Genomic DNA, 18,853 nt, shown 5'->3' on the forward strand with positions numbered 1-18,853 from the left:
GGATATGGACAGTTTGCTCACGTGTTTGGTACACACCCTCCCTTGCACGCATCTCGTGTTGCTGCCTTCAAGCTTGTCCCTCAGAATGGATTGCCTGGGTGCCAGCAGAACATAAAACTATTGAAATATTTAAACATTGGATCATTAGTACGTTTGCCATGTAATTACACATGCTCATTTCATATCCCCCTCAATATGGGCACACATGTGCTAGCATGAGCATGGATGGATTTGCAATGTTTGTTGGTGTACGTACTCAAAAGTATCTGTTTACACTGGACTCTGATACACCATATGATGTGTTAATTTTAAAAAAGGGTGTATATTATATCTTAGGGTGCTTCTGAGTGTGTGTATTTTGGGGATTGTTTGCTGTGTGCATGCTTGTGTGTATGATCACAGCTGTTGTTTTCTGGAAATGGTCCTGGAACACGCTCATTTGTTCTCGCCTCTCGCAGATCAATACAAATACAGTGAAAATTGAATGCATAATGATAAGCATTTGGCAGCAGTATCAGGCACAGAGAATACTGGTTTAGAGGGCTACTTATAGGCCACTGCGGAGCGCACCATTACATAACAAGTTCTCATAGTCATTGCAGGTTTAAGGTAGGAAGATAGAATACATTGCAGGGATTATAATCTTTATTAAAACAATCATTTAACTTTTCAACAGTTTTAAAGCTGTTAAAAGTCCAATAAGTTTTTCTGTGGAAACCGATCTGATTGTAAAACAAGTCTGTAAAATATAACTTTAACTGTTTTCTATTGAACCTGAGAGAGATCTGAGAGAGATGATTTATTTGTTGTAATTTTGGAGACCATAATTGCCGGTGCCATGGGCCTCTTTAATAATGAGAAGTGAGTAGGTTGACTAAATCTCAACAGCATCTTTCAGCGTAACTCTTTTCCACAGCAGCATAAATTTGGGCCTTTTAGGTACTTTTAAAAAAAATCTGTACATTGACAACAGTCTTATTAGATATTTGTGGTAAAAGGCCAGTAAGTAACAATGTAGTTATGATGAAATTTAACTGAGTTTGTTTGATTTATTAACACACCTGGCATGGCGGATAATGCACTGCTATCCATAATTGTAACACAACCACAAGTTTTACATACTTTGATATCCAGCTTGCTGACCTTTGTCAACCATAAGACAAAGAGAATTACCCTAATCTGGCTGAATAGCCTTGTGTAAACTCATTATTGAGTTTTGCTCGAAAAAGTTATTTTCAGCACACCTCTGCTGTGCAGAAAGAATAACCTCTGGTGTGAAGATAATTTTATTCTGAAACTTTTTTATAATTAATTAGATATATAAAGTCTGATCAAACAAAGTTATAGGTGATTCGTCATTCACATTAAATTCATTCTTCATGAATTAACATATCTGTTGGGAGAAGTGATTTATATGATATACAAACATTTTCATCGCAGAGAATGGGCCCCTTGGGTACAGCTGCTTAATCTGACTTCACCTCCCTTTTTTTTAAAGGACTTGCACAGCTGAGAAATGTATGATCAAGCATTACTTTGTTTTGTTTTTTTACATTACTGTATCTAAATAGATAATTATCATCAAGTGTGTCTTAATGCCCCTTTTCCTTCCCAAAATCGGCCTTTATCATTTGCTGAACTTGCTCGGTCTAACCTCCTGAAAATGACCCCTTGGTAATTATGATTATTTTGTCTTGACAAACTTTGAACATATTGTTCAGGAACCCCAGGAGGGCACCATCTCTGAGAACATGAAACTGCCTCATCAACACCAACAATCATATTAGGTCCAGTTACTTGCATTACACTCGGTGGACCAATCTAATTAGAGAATCAGTTGTATAGAAGTAGCTGAACCCGGTGACCCTGAGCTGCAACTCCAGTACTTGACGAGCTGTTAGGGAAAGATGTTAAATAACACGTATATCCATTTGTATTATCATCAGCTGTCTTCTTCCAGTGTCATATAATCTATTTTTTTAGTTTGGTCGAATTAACCTCTGACTTTTTGCTATTACTCCCTCCTACCCACCCAAGGAGCTCCAGATGCCTACCATTAAAGAGCCTTATGGACTGGATCTGGCTGCGTTTCCTGCTGAGGAGGATCTGCTGATCTACAACAGGTGAGGCACCTAAAAACTGCAGTTGTATAAACCAGAGGCTTTTATATCCTGAGAAAGGGACATGACATTGTCAAAGGAGGGACTTCCAAAAATAGCTTTATTTTTGCAATATCTATAACACCGCAGACAGATAAGTCCAAATTGTAATAATTAACCAGTTTGATTCTTAAATTTCACTGCTATAGAGCCAGTAAAGGATGATCTTTGAAAATTCCATGCGTCAGTTTAAAATAAATTGATTATGACATCAAAATGAGCCAGAAATGACAATTATCATTATTATTATTATTATTGTTGTTGTTGTGGTTATTAATGTTTCTGAACATATTCTGCAACAGGACTCAAAGGCTTTTTTCCTTTGTCAGATAGGTGTGAGAGAGAAAAACCGACAGATGGATAAATGTGGCATGCTGTCAAATTGCTGACTTTTATAACTTAAAGAAACAAGCTTATATTTGTGAGCAACTGCACAGAAAAAGTCTACAGTGAAAAAAGGATCATGGGATCAGTAAGGTTGTACTTTTCACTGTCAAGGTCATGGTTACTGAATGAATGCTAAATACATTTCTTGTATTGCTATTAGCCCTGAGGTTAGCAACGATATTAGCCAAGGTTAGACCCCGCACATATCTGTTTGCTTTGCCATTATCTCTTTATTTATTTATTTTGTATGTCCATCATCCTGCGTGTGTGTTGCTGTTAAGTTGATACCTATAAAAAGAAGAGCTCTGGCCTAATTTTATGTCTACCTGAGCAACTACTGTGATGTCGAGGAAAATGTTCTTTTTTATTGTTCTTGACAATGCACTCAGTGCATTGAAGACAGCGGTGGACTAAGAGGCTCTATCTGGGTTAAATGGCCAGTCTCCAAAGAGAATATTGTAAACTTTACCATGATGTGTACATCACACTACTGACCTCCCTGCTCTTTGTCTACGTATCCCTCCTTTCAACCCTGACTTTCATTTTCTTTGTCATTTTATGGTTGTTGATTCGCTACAGATTGAGGAGCTATCACTGGGCTCATGTGCTGAACACTATCTGTTCTTCTAAAGTGAGCTTTACATAAAATGTGATTAACTGCCAGGGATGTTTATTTAAAGCTACATTTTGTGCACTATTTAAGTTTAATTGAAAATGTTTACATTTATTCTCATCATTATTTAAATGTCTTCAAACACCCAAAGATCATTCTGATAATTTTCAGTGCATGCATAAAATTGGGAGAAATTAGAAACTTATTATATCAGTCTGTTAAAAATATTAAAAAAAACTTTTGTCCCTGGCTAATTTGGAATGGTAATACTGGCAAATGATAACCTTGAAGCCCCTTCTCCAGCCAGTCAAACTCATACAGCATCCATAAATTAAACTATTCCTTTAGCTGTTTTTCGAGAGGTTTCTGTTATTTCTTATTCATTTGGATTCTCCAAATTTGTACAATTTTAAATTCAATATGCAGTTTTGCATCCTTTAATCAAGTAGACAATCCTTCAAATATGTCCTTGTATTTATGTTTCCACAGTTATCAAGGGAATCCAACAATACAGTTGAAGAAAGGTCCTTTCAACAGAATCCACTGATTCTCAAAACAGCCACATTCCATGCAGATTATAGTCTTACTTTTCAATATAGAGTTGAGCATTCATGTTTCCCATGATGTGTCCAAGTTCTGAATATTTAATTTTATTATCAAAAATGTTTTGATATTGTGGTTGACATAACATTGTCAGTAAAACAGAAAAAGGATTAAAAAAAACAGTAATCTCACCTGAAAAGGGAAGAAAAGGGAAGAAATTCAATGTCAGTTGCCATGAAAAGATTTCGACAAGAATTAACCATGACCTTGATGACCGAGAATCTCTATAGACGTCTCACCTAGATAGAAAAACAATCCTCTTGCAATTTGATTGATTCACTCAGATTGGTTCTGGTCTGTTTTATTTACAGTATATCACTGTGCAAATTCACCTGTCAGTCACCTTTCATTCGTTATAATACCTTTTTGCCTCATCAGAGTTGCTTGGTAGCCACAATTTTGAAGTGTGATTAAGTGAAAATGGAATCAGGAAAAAAAATGCTATAAAGAATGTTGTTCATATCCCCAGTCTAGTGCTGCATAATGAGAATTAAGGTGCGTTCATTACTGAGTAGGGGAGTTGGAACAGCTCCAAAGATGTTAGCTGCTGCCAGAGCTCTGCTAATCACTGCATTAATATTAAAAATCATAAGCAAGAGCCGCAGGGAAAGTCTTAACTGTTGTGTCTCTGTGGGAGAAAAATGATCAATTGGGAAATTTGACAATGATGTGCTTTGAGCATGAGAGTTGACCTGTCTCATTTTTTTCAGTATGAAAAACCTCGAATGAAATAGATAAATAAGACAATGTAAAATGGTCATTACAGCCAAAAATAGTGTCAGCTATTAACATTTGTTGATTTTCCTGTTACATGATGATTAAAAAAAAAGCAAGTTACAGAGACAAATGCATAGTTTGATCCAGCTCATTTAGTCCTAATATTTGTATTTTGTGCTTTTCTGCAGGTTTGCACATCTGGGGGTGAGCCAGCACAGGGTGGAGAGAACTGAACACATCAACCCTGTAAACATCATCTGCTTGTGAGTGAAACATGTGACACATTAATCTATACACACACAGACAAAGACATAGGTACCCAAACTCAATAATCCCCACTCACGTGTTACTTTGCAAAACTAGTTTTTTATGACTCTTCAAGAGAAGGTTGCTGCCTCTCAGATCTGTCCAGAGTGGTTTCTAACTGTGCCCCACTGTCTCATTTCTAATCTTTTACGAGCAGTATGTTTTTTTTTTTTCCATGAGCCAAATTTAAATTCAAAAACATGTGGATTAGCAATGTGCAGCAATACTGATATACTGGCAACTTCCCTCTTTGCCTCTCATTTGTTCTTTACAGCTCACAGACTCATGTGCTTAGACTGGTATTACTAGACCAAGTTGTCCATGTGACTCAAGTATGGCCTTGCTTGTCTCTCTTTAGATTCTCAAGAAGTTTTAACAAAGGCCACAAAAGTGTTAGTGCACACGCACGTGTATGTATTTAGGCTGGCACCTGAGTCGCAAGAAGCCAACCATGTCTTTTACTGCTAGAAATTGAAAGATGAAGAGTTACAAATAGTAAGGAATCAAGACATTATTACAGGAGATTGAACCTCGATGTAATAGAAAATAACTAATGATACTAATTGTAATACGGTAAATAACAAATCAAAAAGTCTGTGAAAAAGCATGCACTACTTCACCCACTGATATGCAAATACATTTAGCCTTCACTCGCTGATATTTTCCCCATGGCGACATCTCATTGACAAAATGGGAAAAAATACAGCTGCAGTGGGGATTTATATACCTGGCTTGGAGTTTTGTCTTCCCTGTCCTTTGTTAAAGACGGACTTAAAAATCTTAGGTTTTTGACTGCTTATAGTTAGTTGGAAGGGTTTTAATTTCCAATTTTACAGATCATTCTAGTTATATATCTAATCAAGTTGATTTTAAGGTCCTGTGAAGTCGAAGAGGAGGTTAAAGGCTGGTGAGATTAGAAGGAGAGCGTTATTACTCAACTAGGTGGAGGAGATGAAAGTGAGTAGTCAGAAGCAAACAAGGAAATTAAGACTAAAAAAAAAAGATTAAAGCGAACTACTGACACAATGACACTTGTCTCTCTGTCATTGGTGAGAAAAGCCCAGTTTGGTCAAATTTGGATGTAGTAAATGTTGCAGATATTTTTTTATTAACTTGAGTACTGCACAATTTGGCTCACTAGCGGCTCTAGAAAAGAAAAGCAGCGTGATTGTCTAAAGTTAGATTCATCTTCAAGGAACATACAGTATGCACAGTCTGTTCAATGTCAGTCCTTTCTGTTTCATTTCTGGGATATTTTAGTCTGCTGTGAAACTTCTAGAAACACAGTCTCCCTGACAAGGAACCAATTTTACTTAAGAATTAATAATAGATAGATAGATGGATAACAATTGCCCAATATTCATAATTTTTCTGATAATTAGATCTGTGAGGAAATGCGATGTTCAACTTTATATAAACCACAGTTGATCTTACCTTACCTTCTACTTCAGTGCTGCTATCACTAAGTCTGAAAACTCCTTTTCAGTGTAACATGTTTTTAGTAAGTTGTTACTTTGATATATACATATTTATAGCTTCAATACATTGTATTTTGAAGAAGATGTTTACTGACATTTGCTTCTGTGACTAATAATTACAACAACCATAATAATAATAATAATAATAATAACAATCACAATAATAATAATAATAATAATAATAAACTGAAATCTATTATTGCACAGATTGGTAAATACAGCTAATGATTTGAAAAATTTAATCCCTCATAGTGCCTATTTCAGTGGTACATAATGGTGTACACTAAAACATGACAGAAAGGTGTCTGCCCGACACAGTTGGTGATAAGCGTTGGGATCTTAGAAAAAGACAAGGTAGTAAGATACCTCAAAGTATCTTGGCTGAACCATTGTCTTGGTTATGCAGGGAGCCATTGAATCGCAGCGGGATTTTTTTTACACGTGTGTTAGAAAAAATAAAGTGTCAAAAACACAGTCATTTTGCGATGTGTTTGTGTCCATACTTCTGGAGTCATAGAGCTGAGACATCTTCTTGTGCAAGCTCAAAGGTTGTATCTTTCCTTTACTTATTGTGTCTTCACTCATTAGTCCACTCATCTATGACTGTCTTACTTATGTCAGGTTCACAAGGTGTCACAGGTGTGTGTTGTGCAACCGTGCTATTCTAAGATGCTGTTACTGCATCTCCAACATGTTCTCACTCGTGAAATTATGTCTCCTAGGAGGCAGAGTCATCAGTAAGGTGTTGAGATTTCTTTTCTTCGACTTTGTAATGAGAACCTGAGGTTCCATAAGAATGATTATTTTAGCGATCTGAATTGTGAAATGAAGGGCTAACTAAGTAATGACTTAGGGGACTGACACGACAGTTAACACGACAGTTCCAAAAGTCAAGCATGTATGCGTCACGAAAAGTTTTTTCTCAAAATGTTCAAAATAAATTCCCCAAATTTTTCTGCTTTCATTTATCTTAAACTGCTATGAGAACCGGTAATTAAATACTCTGCAATAAATTGTTGATAAATTTATTTTAATATCTCTTTCAAAAAAATTGTGCTCTTTTCTATATCCACAACTTCAAAATAATTAAATGTTATTGAAAAAAAAATGTGTATTTTTCAATTCAGTTCAATTCAATTTGTGGTTAAATTCTAAATTTTGTGATGTTTTTTTTTTTTTTTTTTTTTTTTGTTTATGTATGCCTCCCTTAAACTACGCTGTTGTCATAGATGTGAGGTTTTCTGGTTGTCAGTACATCTGTATATCTGTCTAAACTATAAGCATGAACAAGATATCCTGGCATAAGGAAGAATTTTTAAGAATTTGGTAGTCAAAGATCAAGGTCAATGTGACCTTTGATCACTGTCCCACAATACGTCATGCATGCATTAAAAATAAAATCCATACCCAACAAAAAATGTCAGATAGAATACTCTTTAAATGTCTCATATTTTAAGGTATAAATCATTTTGTTCAATTTTTTTCGCTTCTCTCGCCTTCATGAATATTTTCTTTCAAGTACCTCTATGTGATCCCTTAATAATGTGGATGTTGGATGTAAACAGCAACTGGTTTGAGGTGGATTACAAATGCATTGTTAAATTACTAACATTTATTTCAAATAAGATTTTTCATTATCTACGTCTGATCAACACTGGATGCTTTTGGTTGCATCAAGGTTTTGTCAGGCCTTTTGGAAGTTTTGTGTACTTCAGTAAATATTATTACTAGTCTTTCTGTTTTTCATATCCCTCTGTGCTGTAGGTTCTATCTTTTTTTTTTCTCCCCCCTTTGAATTATACTAGCATTTATATTGACTATTTTAAACTGGCTTATAAAAATAGGTGTTTTTATGAGCACGCTCTCTCAGCTGTGCCTCAGCTGCTGCTGAACTGTCTGAGTGAATGACCTGACGAGTGTTGAGTTTTTAATCCACCTTGAAGACGAAGAGGCATGCTTTAAAGCCGAGTTTCTTGGAAAATATGAGTAATTCTGCTACTCTTCTGTTGATTCCATTAACAGTCCTCATAATGGCTCCGTGGCTGGAATAAAACATTTTTCTAGGCCTCATTGCATTTTTTAGTCGGTAGCCTCTAAAGATAGTAACTTCCTCTGCTTGTTTTCCTGCTGACACGTGATATGTCTGAAATGATTTGACTGTGACTCTCTCCCTTTTTGTTACTCATCTCTCAGAGAGCCAGTTTCCCGCTTCCAACAGGACAGTGTCTACGCCGTTTTGCCTCCGCACGTCGACAGCGATAGCCGCAATGGGTTTGAGAGCCATGTGATGACAGGTCAGGGCCAAGTGAGGCCACTTTGCAGGGAGGACATGATGATGTACAGGGAATATGTCAAGAATCGATACATGTGACACACAAGCAGCACAAAAAGGATCTACAAATGACGTGTTGTCAGTGGGGCCAGTTTGCAGCAGGAACTGATGATGTGCAGGGAGTATTTCAAGAACTGAAACATGATAAACACAAGCGGACAAAAAGGACAAATGACAATGTGTCTGAATTCTGGATAAACACAAATCAAAGACTGCAAAAGTGTGTCTTTGAGAGTTACATTTTCTTCCATATATCATTTCTGTGACCTAAAAGGATGCAGTCCTTTTTAAAGTTAGTATTTTATATTTCCTGTAAAAGAGGAAAGAAATTCATTTCAAACATTATGTTTGACAGAGCCATGTTTTTATTAACACATTCTTATGTGATGGATCTTTTATGAACTTTAACATAATGCCATAATTTCATTTTCTCAATTTTTCTGGGCTATTTTTTTTTTTTTTTTTTTTTTTTTGTTGAGTGTATTTTAACCCCCAAAAATCATTTATGTTAATTCCTTTTTTAGATCATGCAAATTTGCCCTTTCCTTTCTTTTTTACTTTAAGTTTGGAGTCATAATTATGAATATCCTGTTCATTTTGCTTTGTATATATGCATTTCTAAAATGATAGGTCTTATTGTATGTAGCAGTTGTAAATTAAACATCCATTAATCAAGTTTGTGTGATGGATTGGTTTACTGTTTAAAATACTCCAGTTTCTCAACTGTAAATCTTCCTTTTACTAGCATTTGCATTTGGTTTTAATTTCTCCCAATCCCGTTAATTTCTTTAAAAATCTTCCCCTATTAGCTTATTGTTCCTTTTGTCTCTGGCTCTCTTCATTCTCCACAATACTTTGGTGATTAACCTTTTGGTGCAGGTGCCAGAAGATGGGATGCTGCTGCTCCGTTTGTGTACCACACAGTCAGCAGTGTGAATGACCACCGTTCACTGCATCTGTGCCTCGTGAGCCTGAAGACAAAGAAGGAGGAGGGGGAAGATGAGGTTTGCCTCCGCATGTGATGGCCAATGTCAGGGGAATTGAAAAAAAATATGTGCATTGAAAATGGAAGGATGGAGAGGTAGACTATTTTAAATTCTGAGGGAGGGGCAGCTGCTAACCATGCAGCAAAAAGGTCAACAGTTCAAATGCTTGCTTGTTTTATGGTTCACAAATTGATCTTTTCAACTGATTTTTCTTCTTCAGCTTCGGAGACTGTTATCTGAAACTGTTCATACATACACCATACACCGACATTCTCCACTTGGAGTATGAGCGAAAAACTAGGGTTCAGACTAGGGAGACAATTGTTGGGTATTCACTAAATTCTCACCATATTTCAAAGTGCAAATGCTGCAAATCCCGGTGCAGAACCGGGACTCAAGTCCTGATGTGTCTTTTGAGAAAGTCCAGATAATGCTTTACAGTTTCATACGTATATATTGTTTTGAAGGACTTTAGCCTCAGGGTGCTTTTTCAAAACAGAGATAACCATGAGTTCTTGATATCTGCAATTCTCGCATTCTCTATCAATGATCTGTGTCTCATCAATAAGATATTTTTTTAGTTTTAGTTTAGTCTAACTTTAGATTAAGTTAGTAGTTAGGTTAGATTTTTTTTATTGTTACTTTCTGTGTAATGGTTTAAAAAAAAATCCTGACCAATAATGCATTCCATTTATTTCAAATGAGTCATTGAACAATAAAGTTACACCAGTGTGTCCATCCAGAATAAGTTAGCTGTTATTGGAATATGACTACAAGCTGATAAATAAGAAACATGGTTATAAAGGCATAAGTAGCAAAATTCCACATTGGGAATGAAGTGCATAACCAGAGTGGTTAGAACAAGAGGTTTTACATAAAAAAAAAATCCTTTCATATGTTCCAAATGATTTCATGCACAGAATACAACATTTAATTTTGAAATTAAATCAGTAATTCGATTAACTGATCAATCAACTGGTGAAACACTCACCGTCACCAAGCTTTGTCATAAGTGACGTCACCAGCCAAACTATACCTGAGGGTGCTACCACCTCAAAGAATCTCAGACTGTGATGGCTTGTGTCTGCGTTGGTGTGATAGCACAGTATTTGAGGGTGTTTATTTTTCAACCCGAAACCAAAAAGATTCAGTAGGCTCATTGGAGACTACATTGCTCAGATCCGTGAATGAGAGAGTGAATGGTTGTTTGTCTATATTTTGCCCTGTGATTGACTGGTTGAGGGTGAACCCCAACCCTCGCCAATGGCAGCTGGGATAGGTTCCAGCCTGCAACCCTGACTGCAGGACAAGCTATATTAATGAATGAATGAATGCATTTTTTACAGTATTGCAGTCTATTGTGGTCATTTCGTACCCCAACTGACATTGGGTTTTTATGACGTACTGTGGGTTTCACTCAACAGGCTGAGGGAGGCTTCTACTCACAAGTGTTGTAGTTCTGACCCTGATGGCTTGACTGATCCAGGACTTGATGGCTGCTTTGTTGGTATGACTCCCACGTGGGGGACTTTTTGCTTATGTCCTATAAGATAGTTATAGCAACAATACAGATTTCCTTTGCTTGAAACACATATAAACATTAATAAAAGTTTTGATACACCTCTTGAGCATAAAAGGCAATTCTCGAAATTTTATTGGCCTTGAATAAATGAATAGACAAATATATAAAATATTGAGGAATACACGTCTTTTCATAGGGCAGCATGTAGGTTAGCACTTCTGCCTCACAGCACAATAGGACCATCGTTCCATTCCCATCGGGAGACTTTACTATGGTGAGTTTTCTGTTTGGAGTTTGCATATTCTTGCCATGTCTGCATTTAAAACCGGGTTCTCCGGTTTCCTCCCAGAGTCCTAAAAACATCCATCCATCCATCCATTTTCCCCACTTATCCGGAGTCGAGTCACAGGGACAGCAGCTGGAGCAGTGAGGCTCAGACCTCCCTTTCCCTCCCCACACGGTCCAGCTCCTCTGAAGGGACCCGAAGGTGTTCCCAGGCCAGCCTGGAAGCATAGTCTCGCCAGTGTGTCCTTGGTCTTCCTCATGGTCTCCTCCCAGATGGACATGCCTGGAATACCTCTTGGTGGCCCGAGGCACCTTATCTGACTCCTCTCTATATGGAGGAGCAGCAGCTCTACTCTGAGCTCCTCTTTGATGACAGAACTTCTCACTCTATCTCTAAGGGAGAGTCTGGCCACCCTGCGGAGGAAACTCATTTCAGCTGCTTGTATCCACAATCTTGTTCTTTCGGTCACTACCCACAGCTTGTGACCATAGCTGAAGGCGGCAACGTAGATCAACTAGTATATTGAGAGCTTCGCCTTTTGGCTCTACAACATCTTGAGTTGAGGTCAGCAGCGCCAGGCTCCCACTGTACACCGTGTTGACCGAGCAGTGCTCCCCCTCCTGAGCCACTGGGTGGTGGACCAGAATCTCCACGACGCCCACCGGAAGTCATTCTCCATGGTCTCCCCGAAGTCCCATGCCTACATTTTTGGTAACCACCAAAGCCTCATGCTGCTTGTCCTGCCGGTACCTGTCAGCTGCCTCCGGAGCCCCACAGGTCAGAAAGGCCCGATAGGACTCCCTCTTCAGTTTGATGGCATCCCTCACTGCATCCCTCCCTCCACCAGGGTTGAAGGGTTGCCGCCCCGACAGGCACCGACTGCCTTACAGTCGCAGTTCCAGTCTGCCGCCTTGGTAATGGAAGCACGGAACGTGGCCCATTTGGACTCAATGTCCCCAGCCTCCCTCAGGATGTGGTTGTAGCTCTACGGGAGGTGGAAGTTGAAACTCCTTCTGACAGGGGACTCTGCTAGATGTTCCCAGCAGACCCTCACGTTACATTTGGGTCTGCCAGGTCTGACCGGCATCCTCCACCACCATTGGAGGAAGCACATCATCGGGTGGTGATCAGTTAACAGCTCCTCCCCTCTCTTCACCCGAGTGACTGGGACATGCGGCCGCAAGTCCAACGATACGACCACAAGGTTGATCAAAGAACTGTGGCCTAAGGTGTGTTGGTTGGTTTCAAGTGCACATATGGACACCTTTATGCCTGAACACAGTGTTCAAAAACATGCAAGAGGTTAATTGGAAAAATTGCCCTGATGTATGACTGAGGGCGTGAATGGTTGTCTGTCTGTATGCAATTGACTGGCAATCAGTTAATGGTGTACTGAACCCGTGAGAGGAAACTGGAGGAAACCCACGCAGACACAGGGAAAATATGCAAACTCCACAAAGAAAGGTCCCCTTGCGGGAATCAAACCAGGGTCCTTTGTCCTTTATATATATATATATATATATATATATATATATATATATATATATATATAGTTTATATCATTTAAGAGCCATGAACAAGGAGCGAAGAAAGCTGAGACAACTAAATATGTATGTATACATATTTACACACATATATATATGAATGTATACATAGTATGTATATGTATGTACGTATAGATATGTATGCATTTGATATAGTTTTCTGTGTATATGGATACATATGCATATGTGTGTGTGTATAATTTATATAGATATATATACACAAACACACACGCATATTAGGTTGTCTGCTTTCTTTGCTCCCTTGTTAATGACCCTTAAACTGGAGACATGCTCAGATTTTCTTCATATATATCTGTGGAAGCATCTTTTGTAGCGAAGGGGGTGATTCATTGTGCCTGAGTATTTGTAAAAGGACCACATTCTTTAGATTGTGTGGAAGTGAGAGGTCTGGTGTCTGCATTTGCAGGTAGGCGATGAGAAAAAGGCTCTTTTCAAGGCAATGTGTGCACATGTTTACATGCGGTTGTTTTTTTGTCATGTTCACGATCCTAATGGCAGGTGTTTCATCACAAAGGGACCTCACAGCACATGAGTATGAATGAATAAACGGACGTCTCTTTATTGCTGATGAAAATAGATGATGAAATGGTAGCAGCTTGGATCGGTTTTACCCTTACTTCACTGGCTCCAATAAGTGCCATTACATTCAGTTTCAAACTACAATCAAACATTATTTTAGATGCATTATACTCATCAGGTTGGATTTATACCTATTTTAATATGAGTCACTTGTCGCTTCATGTGGCCTCTTAGCTCATGTACGAACACAGGCCCTTTCCATCCCACTGTCCTCTAAACCAGGTGGCCAAACAGCTGTTGCCTAGATACCAACACTGGTTACCATATTACTATGCTGCTTTCTCTTTTTCCAGCCCCTTGTTTCTCAACATTTTGTCCATTATTATTCCATGTTTAATCATTTAAGTCAGAGACATATTCACAACATGTTTAGAAACCACTATACAAACAATGTGGTTTTAAAGAGATTGAAAAAAATCAAACCTATTTTGATATTTTATGTCTTTGTACAACCCATCTAATAATAATGATAATGATGTAGTAATAAGAATAATAATATATGAGAAGGAGGGAGGTCGAGTGAAAGGAGAGGGAAGATCCCTGATCAATACCTGCGTGAATCAAAAAGGTTTCAAACACAATGGAATTGCAATCAATGCCTGTATAAACTGGCCTATATAAACTAAGGGTCAGAGCATGTGTAGCTTGCATTAAATCAGAGGCGTCACTGAAAGCTCCAGTGACTGTTAAAAGGCACAAAAACAATCTAGATTTACCTGCTATAAGCACCTTGTGATTTGTCCAAGGAGGCAAAATGAGGCTCTTCTCTATTGTCTCCCACCCCCAGTCTTTGTGGGAAGGAACAATGAACCCTTTGAATTACTGAGTCAGGGTTAAGTGAGTTTTCACATGAAAAAGCTGTGGAGCATGTCTTTCAGTATTCACTATGAATGGCATTAGATCTGAACTGATCTTTTTTTTTGTGTGTGGGGGGGCGTTCAAAGTTTCTGCCTTTTATGAAGAGCAAATGCAAACATTGTGTGTGTGCAATGATCAAGGTAATAAGTAAGGGTAAGTACATCACAGTATATTAGGTAAATGTAGCGGTCCTCCTCCACTTTAAGGACCAGAGCATCTCCTTTGGCGATAACAATGTCTGCATTCTGTTCAGAGAAGACAGCATGAAGCACACCGGAGAGGAGTTAAAGAAGCCATCTTGGTCAAACTGGAGCGACTGAGCAGAAAAGGGGGTCTTCACAGCTGATTCAAACTTTGAACCATATACAACGCCTTGGTGAGTTCTGCCCCAAAACAGATCAATACACACATACCCGCAGATTCAGCTGCACCCAAGAACTCTGCAGAAGAGGTCAACAACCCACACCAGGCCCCTGTTACTCCGCAACTACTACTTGTTCCAGTAGTAGTTGCTATGGCAACCTAATGTTTAACGGGTCCTTGCTCCTGATGGCAAGGTAGATAAAGATATTTCGGAGGCTGATTCTTGGCATCAAATCACTTTGGATTAATAATGCTGGTAACAATGACAGCTGTCTTTTTGGAATTATAAATACACACGCAAACAAATCAAAACAAACAAGAGGATTCACTCCATCTAGGATGTGTATACTTTGCATCAGTAAGAAAATGAGATGAGATGAGAGCAATTTTATTTATCTCGAAGGAAATTGTTGATGCCGTAATGATATGTAATGATAGTAACAAATGATAGTAATAATAATAGTAATAATAATATTAATGATAATAATAATGACAGGGCACTGCAAAAAAGGAAGGAAAAAGAAAAATAACAAAGTTCTGTGATAAAATGTCAGGATCAAATGATTTTTTTTTGTTAGTAAATATCCATGGTTGTGAAATTGTCAATGTATTGGAATTATCATAAAGATTTTGATTTCACTAATAGAGCTGAGTTCACGCTTGGTCACGTACCAATGGATTAAGATGCTTTATAATATCTTTCTAAAAGATACTTGGTGAAGTTACTTATAACCACTCCCCAGTTCAGGAGTTACAGGGCTTCAAAACAAACAGAATCTTTGATGCCAAATTGGAGAATCACCCTCCCTCCCGCCCCCCTCCCTCTGTCTCTCCATCTTTCTCCCTCTCTCTCTCTCTCTCTCTCTCTCTGTCCCCCTCGCCTCTCCGTGACGTCACCTGGCTTTAAATCCCTCGGTGAGTTCCCGTTGTCGCTCCGAACTCCTCTTCCTCGTTATCGCTTCCTCGCCGAGCTGAACACCGGCCAATGCTTCGCAGCACTTCCGCCCTGGGTGTCTGTCCCATGCGTGGGAAGCACAAAACCAAGGGCTTCACTTGAGAGGGGGTTCAGAAAGTGTGTGTAAAGAGTTTACGAGGTTATTTTTTTTTTTCTTTTTTGGCTCTTTTTTTTCTTGGTCTTCGCCCTCTTTGGACGAGGGTCTCCAATTTCTACGCGAAGATCTGCTCGTTCGACTTGCCCAGGAGGTAGGTGGTCTGCTCCGCACCTTACTTTCTAGTGAGAATGTAAAGCCGTCCGTTTATGTCCGGTGTTAAGTGTCTAATTTGGCCTGAATTTGATTTATAATTGCACTCAAGGTTACGATAAGAAATGCAGAAATACACAGAAGTGCAGGAAGTGTGAATTTGGTCTGGAGAGAAAATAATGATGTATTGATTAAACAATTGTGAAGGTATGTAAACAGAGTTAAGCCCAGTGGTGGAGTTTTCTGTATTTTCAGCACCATGGACAGCTCCTCTGCCATGTCTTGTTACTGCTCTGTTTGGACATTGTAAGGAAAAAATGTATCTTAATTTTAGTTTATTACAGGATGTTGGTTGTAGAAAGCTTGGTATTCATCATATACCAAGTCAGTGCTTCATAGATAACTTTATTTTTAGGATATTTGACTTGTCTGTTGAAAGGTTGAACAGTTGCAGGTTGAGTTTGCAGGATGGTTAAAGCTTTTTCTTGGCAACAAAATACTATCTGTCTATAATTACCACATAATCATTTTAAAGCCAACTGTTTTTTTTTACCTTTTCTTTCCTCAGATCACAGAACAGACTGTGGAGATATGAACGAATCTCTGGTGGTGAATGACTCCTCTGCAACTCCTGTGGCAGTAGAAGTTCTCCCATGGATGGAGGCAGATTCCCCAGAGCAAAACACAAGTCTGGAGTTCTCCACCGCTCCATTAGATTTTACTATCAACCCATGGGACATTATGCTCTGCATGTCTGGCACCGTCATCGCCTGTGAAAATGCCATAGTGGTAGCAATTATCTTCTACACGCCAACGCTAAGGACTCCCATGTTTGTGCTGATTGGCAGCCTGGCAACAGCAGATCTGCTGGCCGGCATGGGATTAATCCTGAACTTTGTGTTTCAGTACGTGATCTCCTCTGAGACCATCAGCCTTATTACCGTAGGTTTCCTGGTGGCGTCGTTTACAGCATCCATCATCAGCCTCTTGGCCATCACAATAGACCGTTACTTCTCCCTCTACAATGCCCTGACGTACTTCTCTGAGAAGACGCTGCAGTACGTGCATCTGATGCTGCTGGGGACCTGGGGGGTGTCTCTGTTCCTGGGCTTGCTGCCGGTGCTGGGCTGGAATTGCCTGGACGAACCCGCTTCCTGCAGCATCGTTCGTCCTCTGACCCGGAACAATGTCACCCTCCTGGCCACGGCGTTCTTCGTCATCTTCGTGCTCATGCTCACCCTCTACTTCAAAATTTGCAAGATCGTGTGCCGCCATGCCCACCAGATTGCCCTTCAGCAGCACTTTTTTGCCACGTCTCATTATGTAGCCACCAAGAAAGGGGTCTCCACCTTGGCAATCATCTTGGGAACATTTGGCGCAAGTTGGCTTCCCTTTGCCATTTACTGTTTGGTGGGTGAACGGGGCTACCCTTCGGTGTACACCTATGCTACTCTGTTGCCAGCCACCTACAACTCCATGATTAACCCCATCATCTACGCCTACAGAAACGCAGAGATTCAACGTTCCATCTATATGCTTCTCTGTGGCTGCTTTCAGACCAACGGCGCCTATCGGTCCAGGTCACCAAGCGAAGTCTGAACTCTCTAGGGCTCTTTAGTGTGAACGTCTGTGAGATACGAAAGGCAGAATAAAAGAGAAACTACCTATCGACAATCTGCTTACAGCTGACAGTGTGCGCTTCACTGACGCAGGGGAGGCGTGACGCTAGAAATGTGTTTCATACTATATCTGCACTTTAATATTTCTCAAAACAATTGAGGATGAGTTTTTTAGAAAGTGCTGTGAACAAGAAATGTCTGTGAAAAAGACAAAAACAAACCTGTGAATGTACTTATATGAGAAGAGGATGGAAAAACTTGCACTTTATTCAATGTTTTTTTTGGAAATGCCAAAGCAGTATTGTATAGCCCTCGATGTGTTTAAACGTGAGAACTTGTGAGTACTGTTTCCCATTTTCTATTTTGTATTGTATCGTCTTTGATGTACATTTTCTACGGGAGAAATAAAGGAATACAATCCAGGTGTGTCTCCGTCACGTGTCTCTGTTGCAGCTTTGTGCCTTCTGACATCCATTTCACATCGCTTAGGCCTTCATTCTCTGGAGTGCAGGTGGGAGTGCTTAAAGAGCCTAATGGCACATTGAGAAAGCAAAGTTCTCCGAAGGAAAATAGCCACCATTTACACCGAGACACATTTGAATCCTGTTTGCTCAGTCTGTGAGAGTGTGCTTGACAAAGAGCGTGATAGACTGAGATACCAGAAACGTGTTAAAACATGTGCCGCGTCACTCTGCCTCTGTAGAGCTTTGATTCCCTCCTTAGCCGGATGAGCAGGTGTTGTAAACCAAATATTTCATTGCAAATAAAAAAAGAGTCTTGACTGTGTTGACTATAAAAGATTTAATTAGGAATTTGACTATCACTCAGAGCAGTTAATGTCCTTGGCTTATGGTTGCAATGATAAGATATGATGTTGCACACTGTGAAATCTCAGGATTGGTAATGTGGCACGTTATATCACTTTATCTTGCAAACATCGACAATGATTATTCAGTAAATGAGTGGAGGGCACGTGTCATACTGCGTGACTGAACCAGACGAGACGATAAACCTGCTTTCCCCGTTGGCTGAGCTTTAAAGACTGAATCACATGCAGCCCTCCATGTTCTAGAATATTTTAAAAGGACTTGGTTCTGGGTCCCACACTGTGCCTGAGATTCTGTCACGGTAAAGGGCACTGGCAGACACTAAAAGATTCTCCTTCAACAAATCTTTATTGGCGAAATTCTTACAATATCAATACAATTACTGCATTATATTTCTATATTTTACACGCTAAACGAGTTGCTGCCTTGCTTTGATTGATAGTTGTCCATT

The 18,853-nt window shown here is 39.2% G+C and overlaps 2 protein-coding genes across 2 annotated transcripts in view; both read left to right on the forward strand.

The window, feature by feature from the left end:
- The window catches only part of fig4a (FIG4 phosphoinositide 5-phosphatase a), a 39,802-nt gene extending 31,017 nt beyond the window's left edge, over nt 1-8,785 (forward strand). The window contains exons 22-24 of the mRNA XM_086166854.1: nt 2,038-2,123; nt 4,668-4,742; nt 8,457-8,785. Of these exons, the coding sequence (XP_086022980.1) occupies nt 2,038-2,123; nt 4,668-4,742; nt 8,457-8,634 (339 nt within the window). The 3' untranslated portion in view covers nt 8,635-8,785. The remainder of the gene's footprint in view (nt 1-2,037; nt 2,124-4,667; nt 4,743-8,456) is intronic.
- A 6,897-nt stretch (nt 8,786-15,682) lies between these two features.
- gpr6 (G protein-coupled receptor 6) lies at nt 15,683-17,901 on the forward strand. The gene is made up of 2 exons (XM_086167193.1): nt 15,683-15,957; nt 16,525-17,901. The coding sequence occupies exon 2, from the start codon at nt 16,548-16,550 to the stop codon at nt 17,553-17,555; it is 1,008 nt and encodes a 335-aa protein (XP_086023319.1). The 5' UTR covers nt 15,683-15,957; nt 16,525-16,547; the 3' UTR covers nt 17,556-17,901.
- Nucleotides 17,902-18,853: the final 952 nt, after the last annotated feature.

The sequence above is a fragment of the Fistularia commersonii genome, chromosome 20 (genome assembly GCF_037954325.1).
Source record: "Fistularia commersonii isolate RoL2024-O1a breed Wild chromosome 20, RoL_Fcom_v1.0, whole genome shotgun sequence".
NCBI lineage: Eukaryota > Metazoa > Chordata > Actinopteri > Syngnathiformes > Fistulariidae > Fistularia > Fistularia commersonii.

Bases quoted from the DNA above. Each gene is read 5' to 3' on its own strand.
- gpr6 (XM_086167193.1), top strand. From the start codon at position 16,548: ATGAACGAATCTCTGGTGGTGAATGACTCCTCTGCAACTCCTGTGGCA.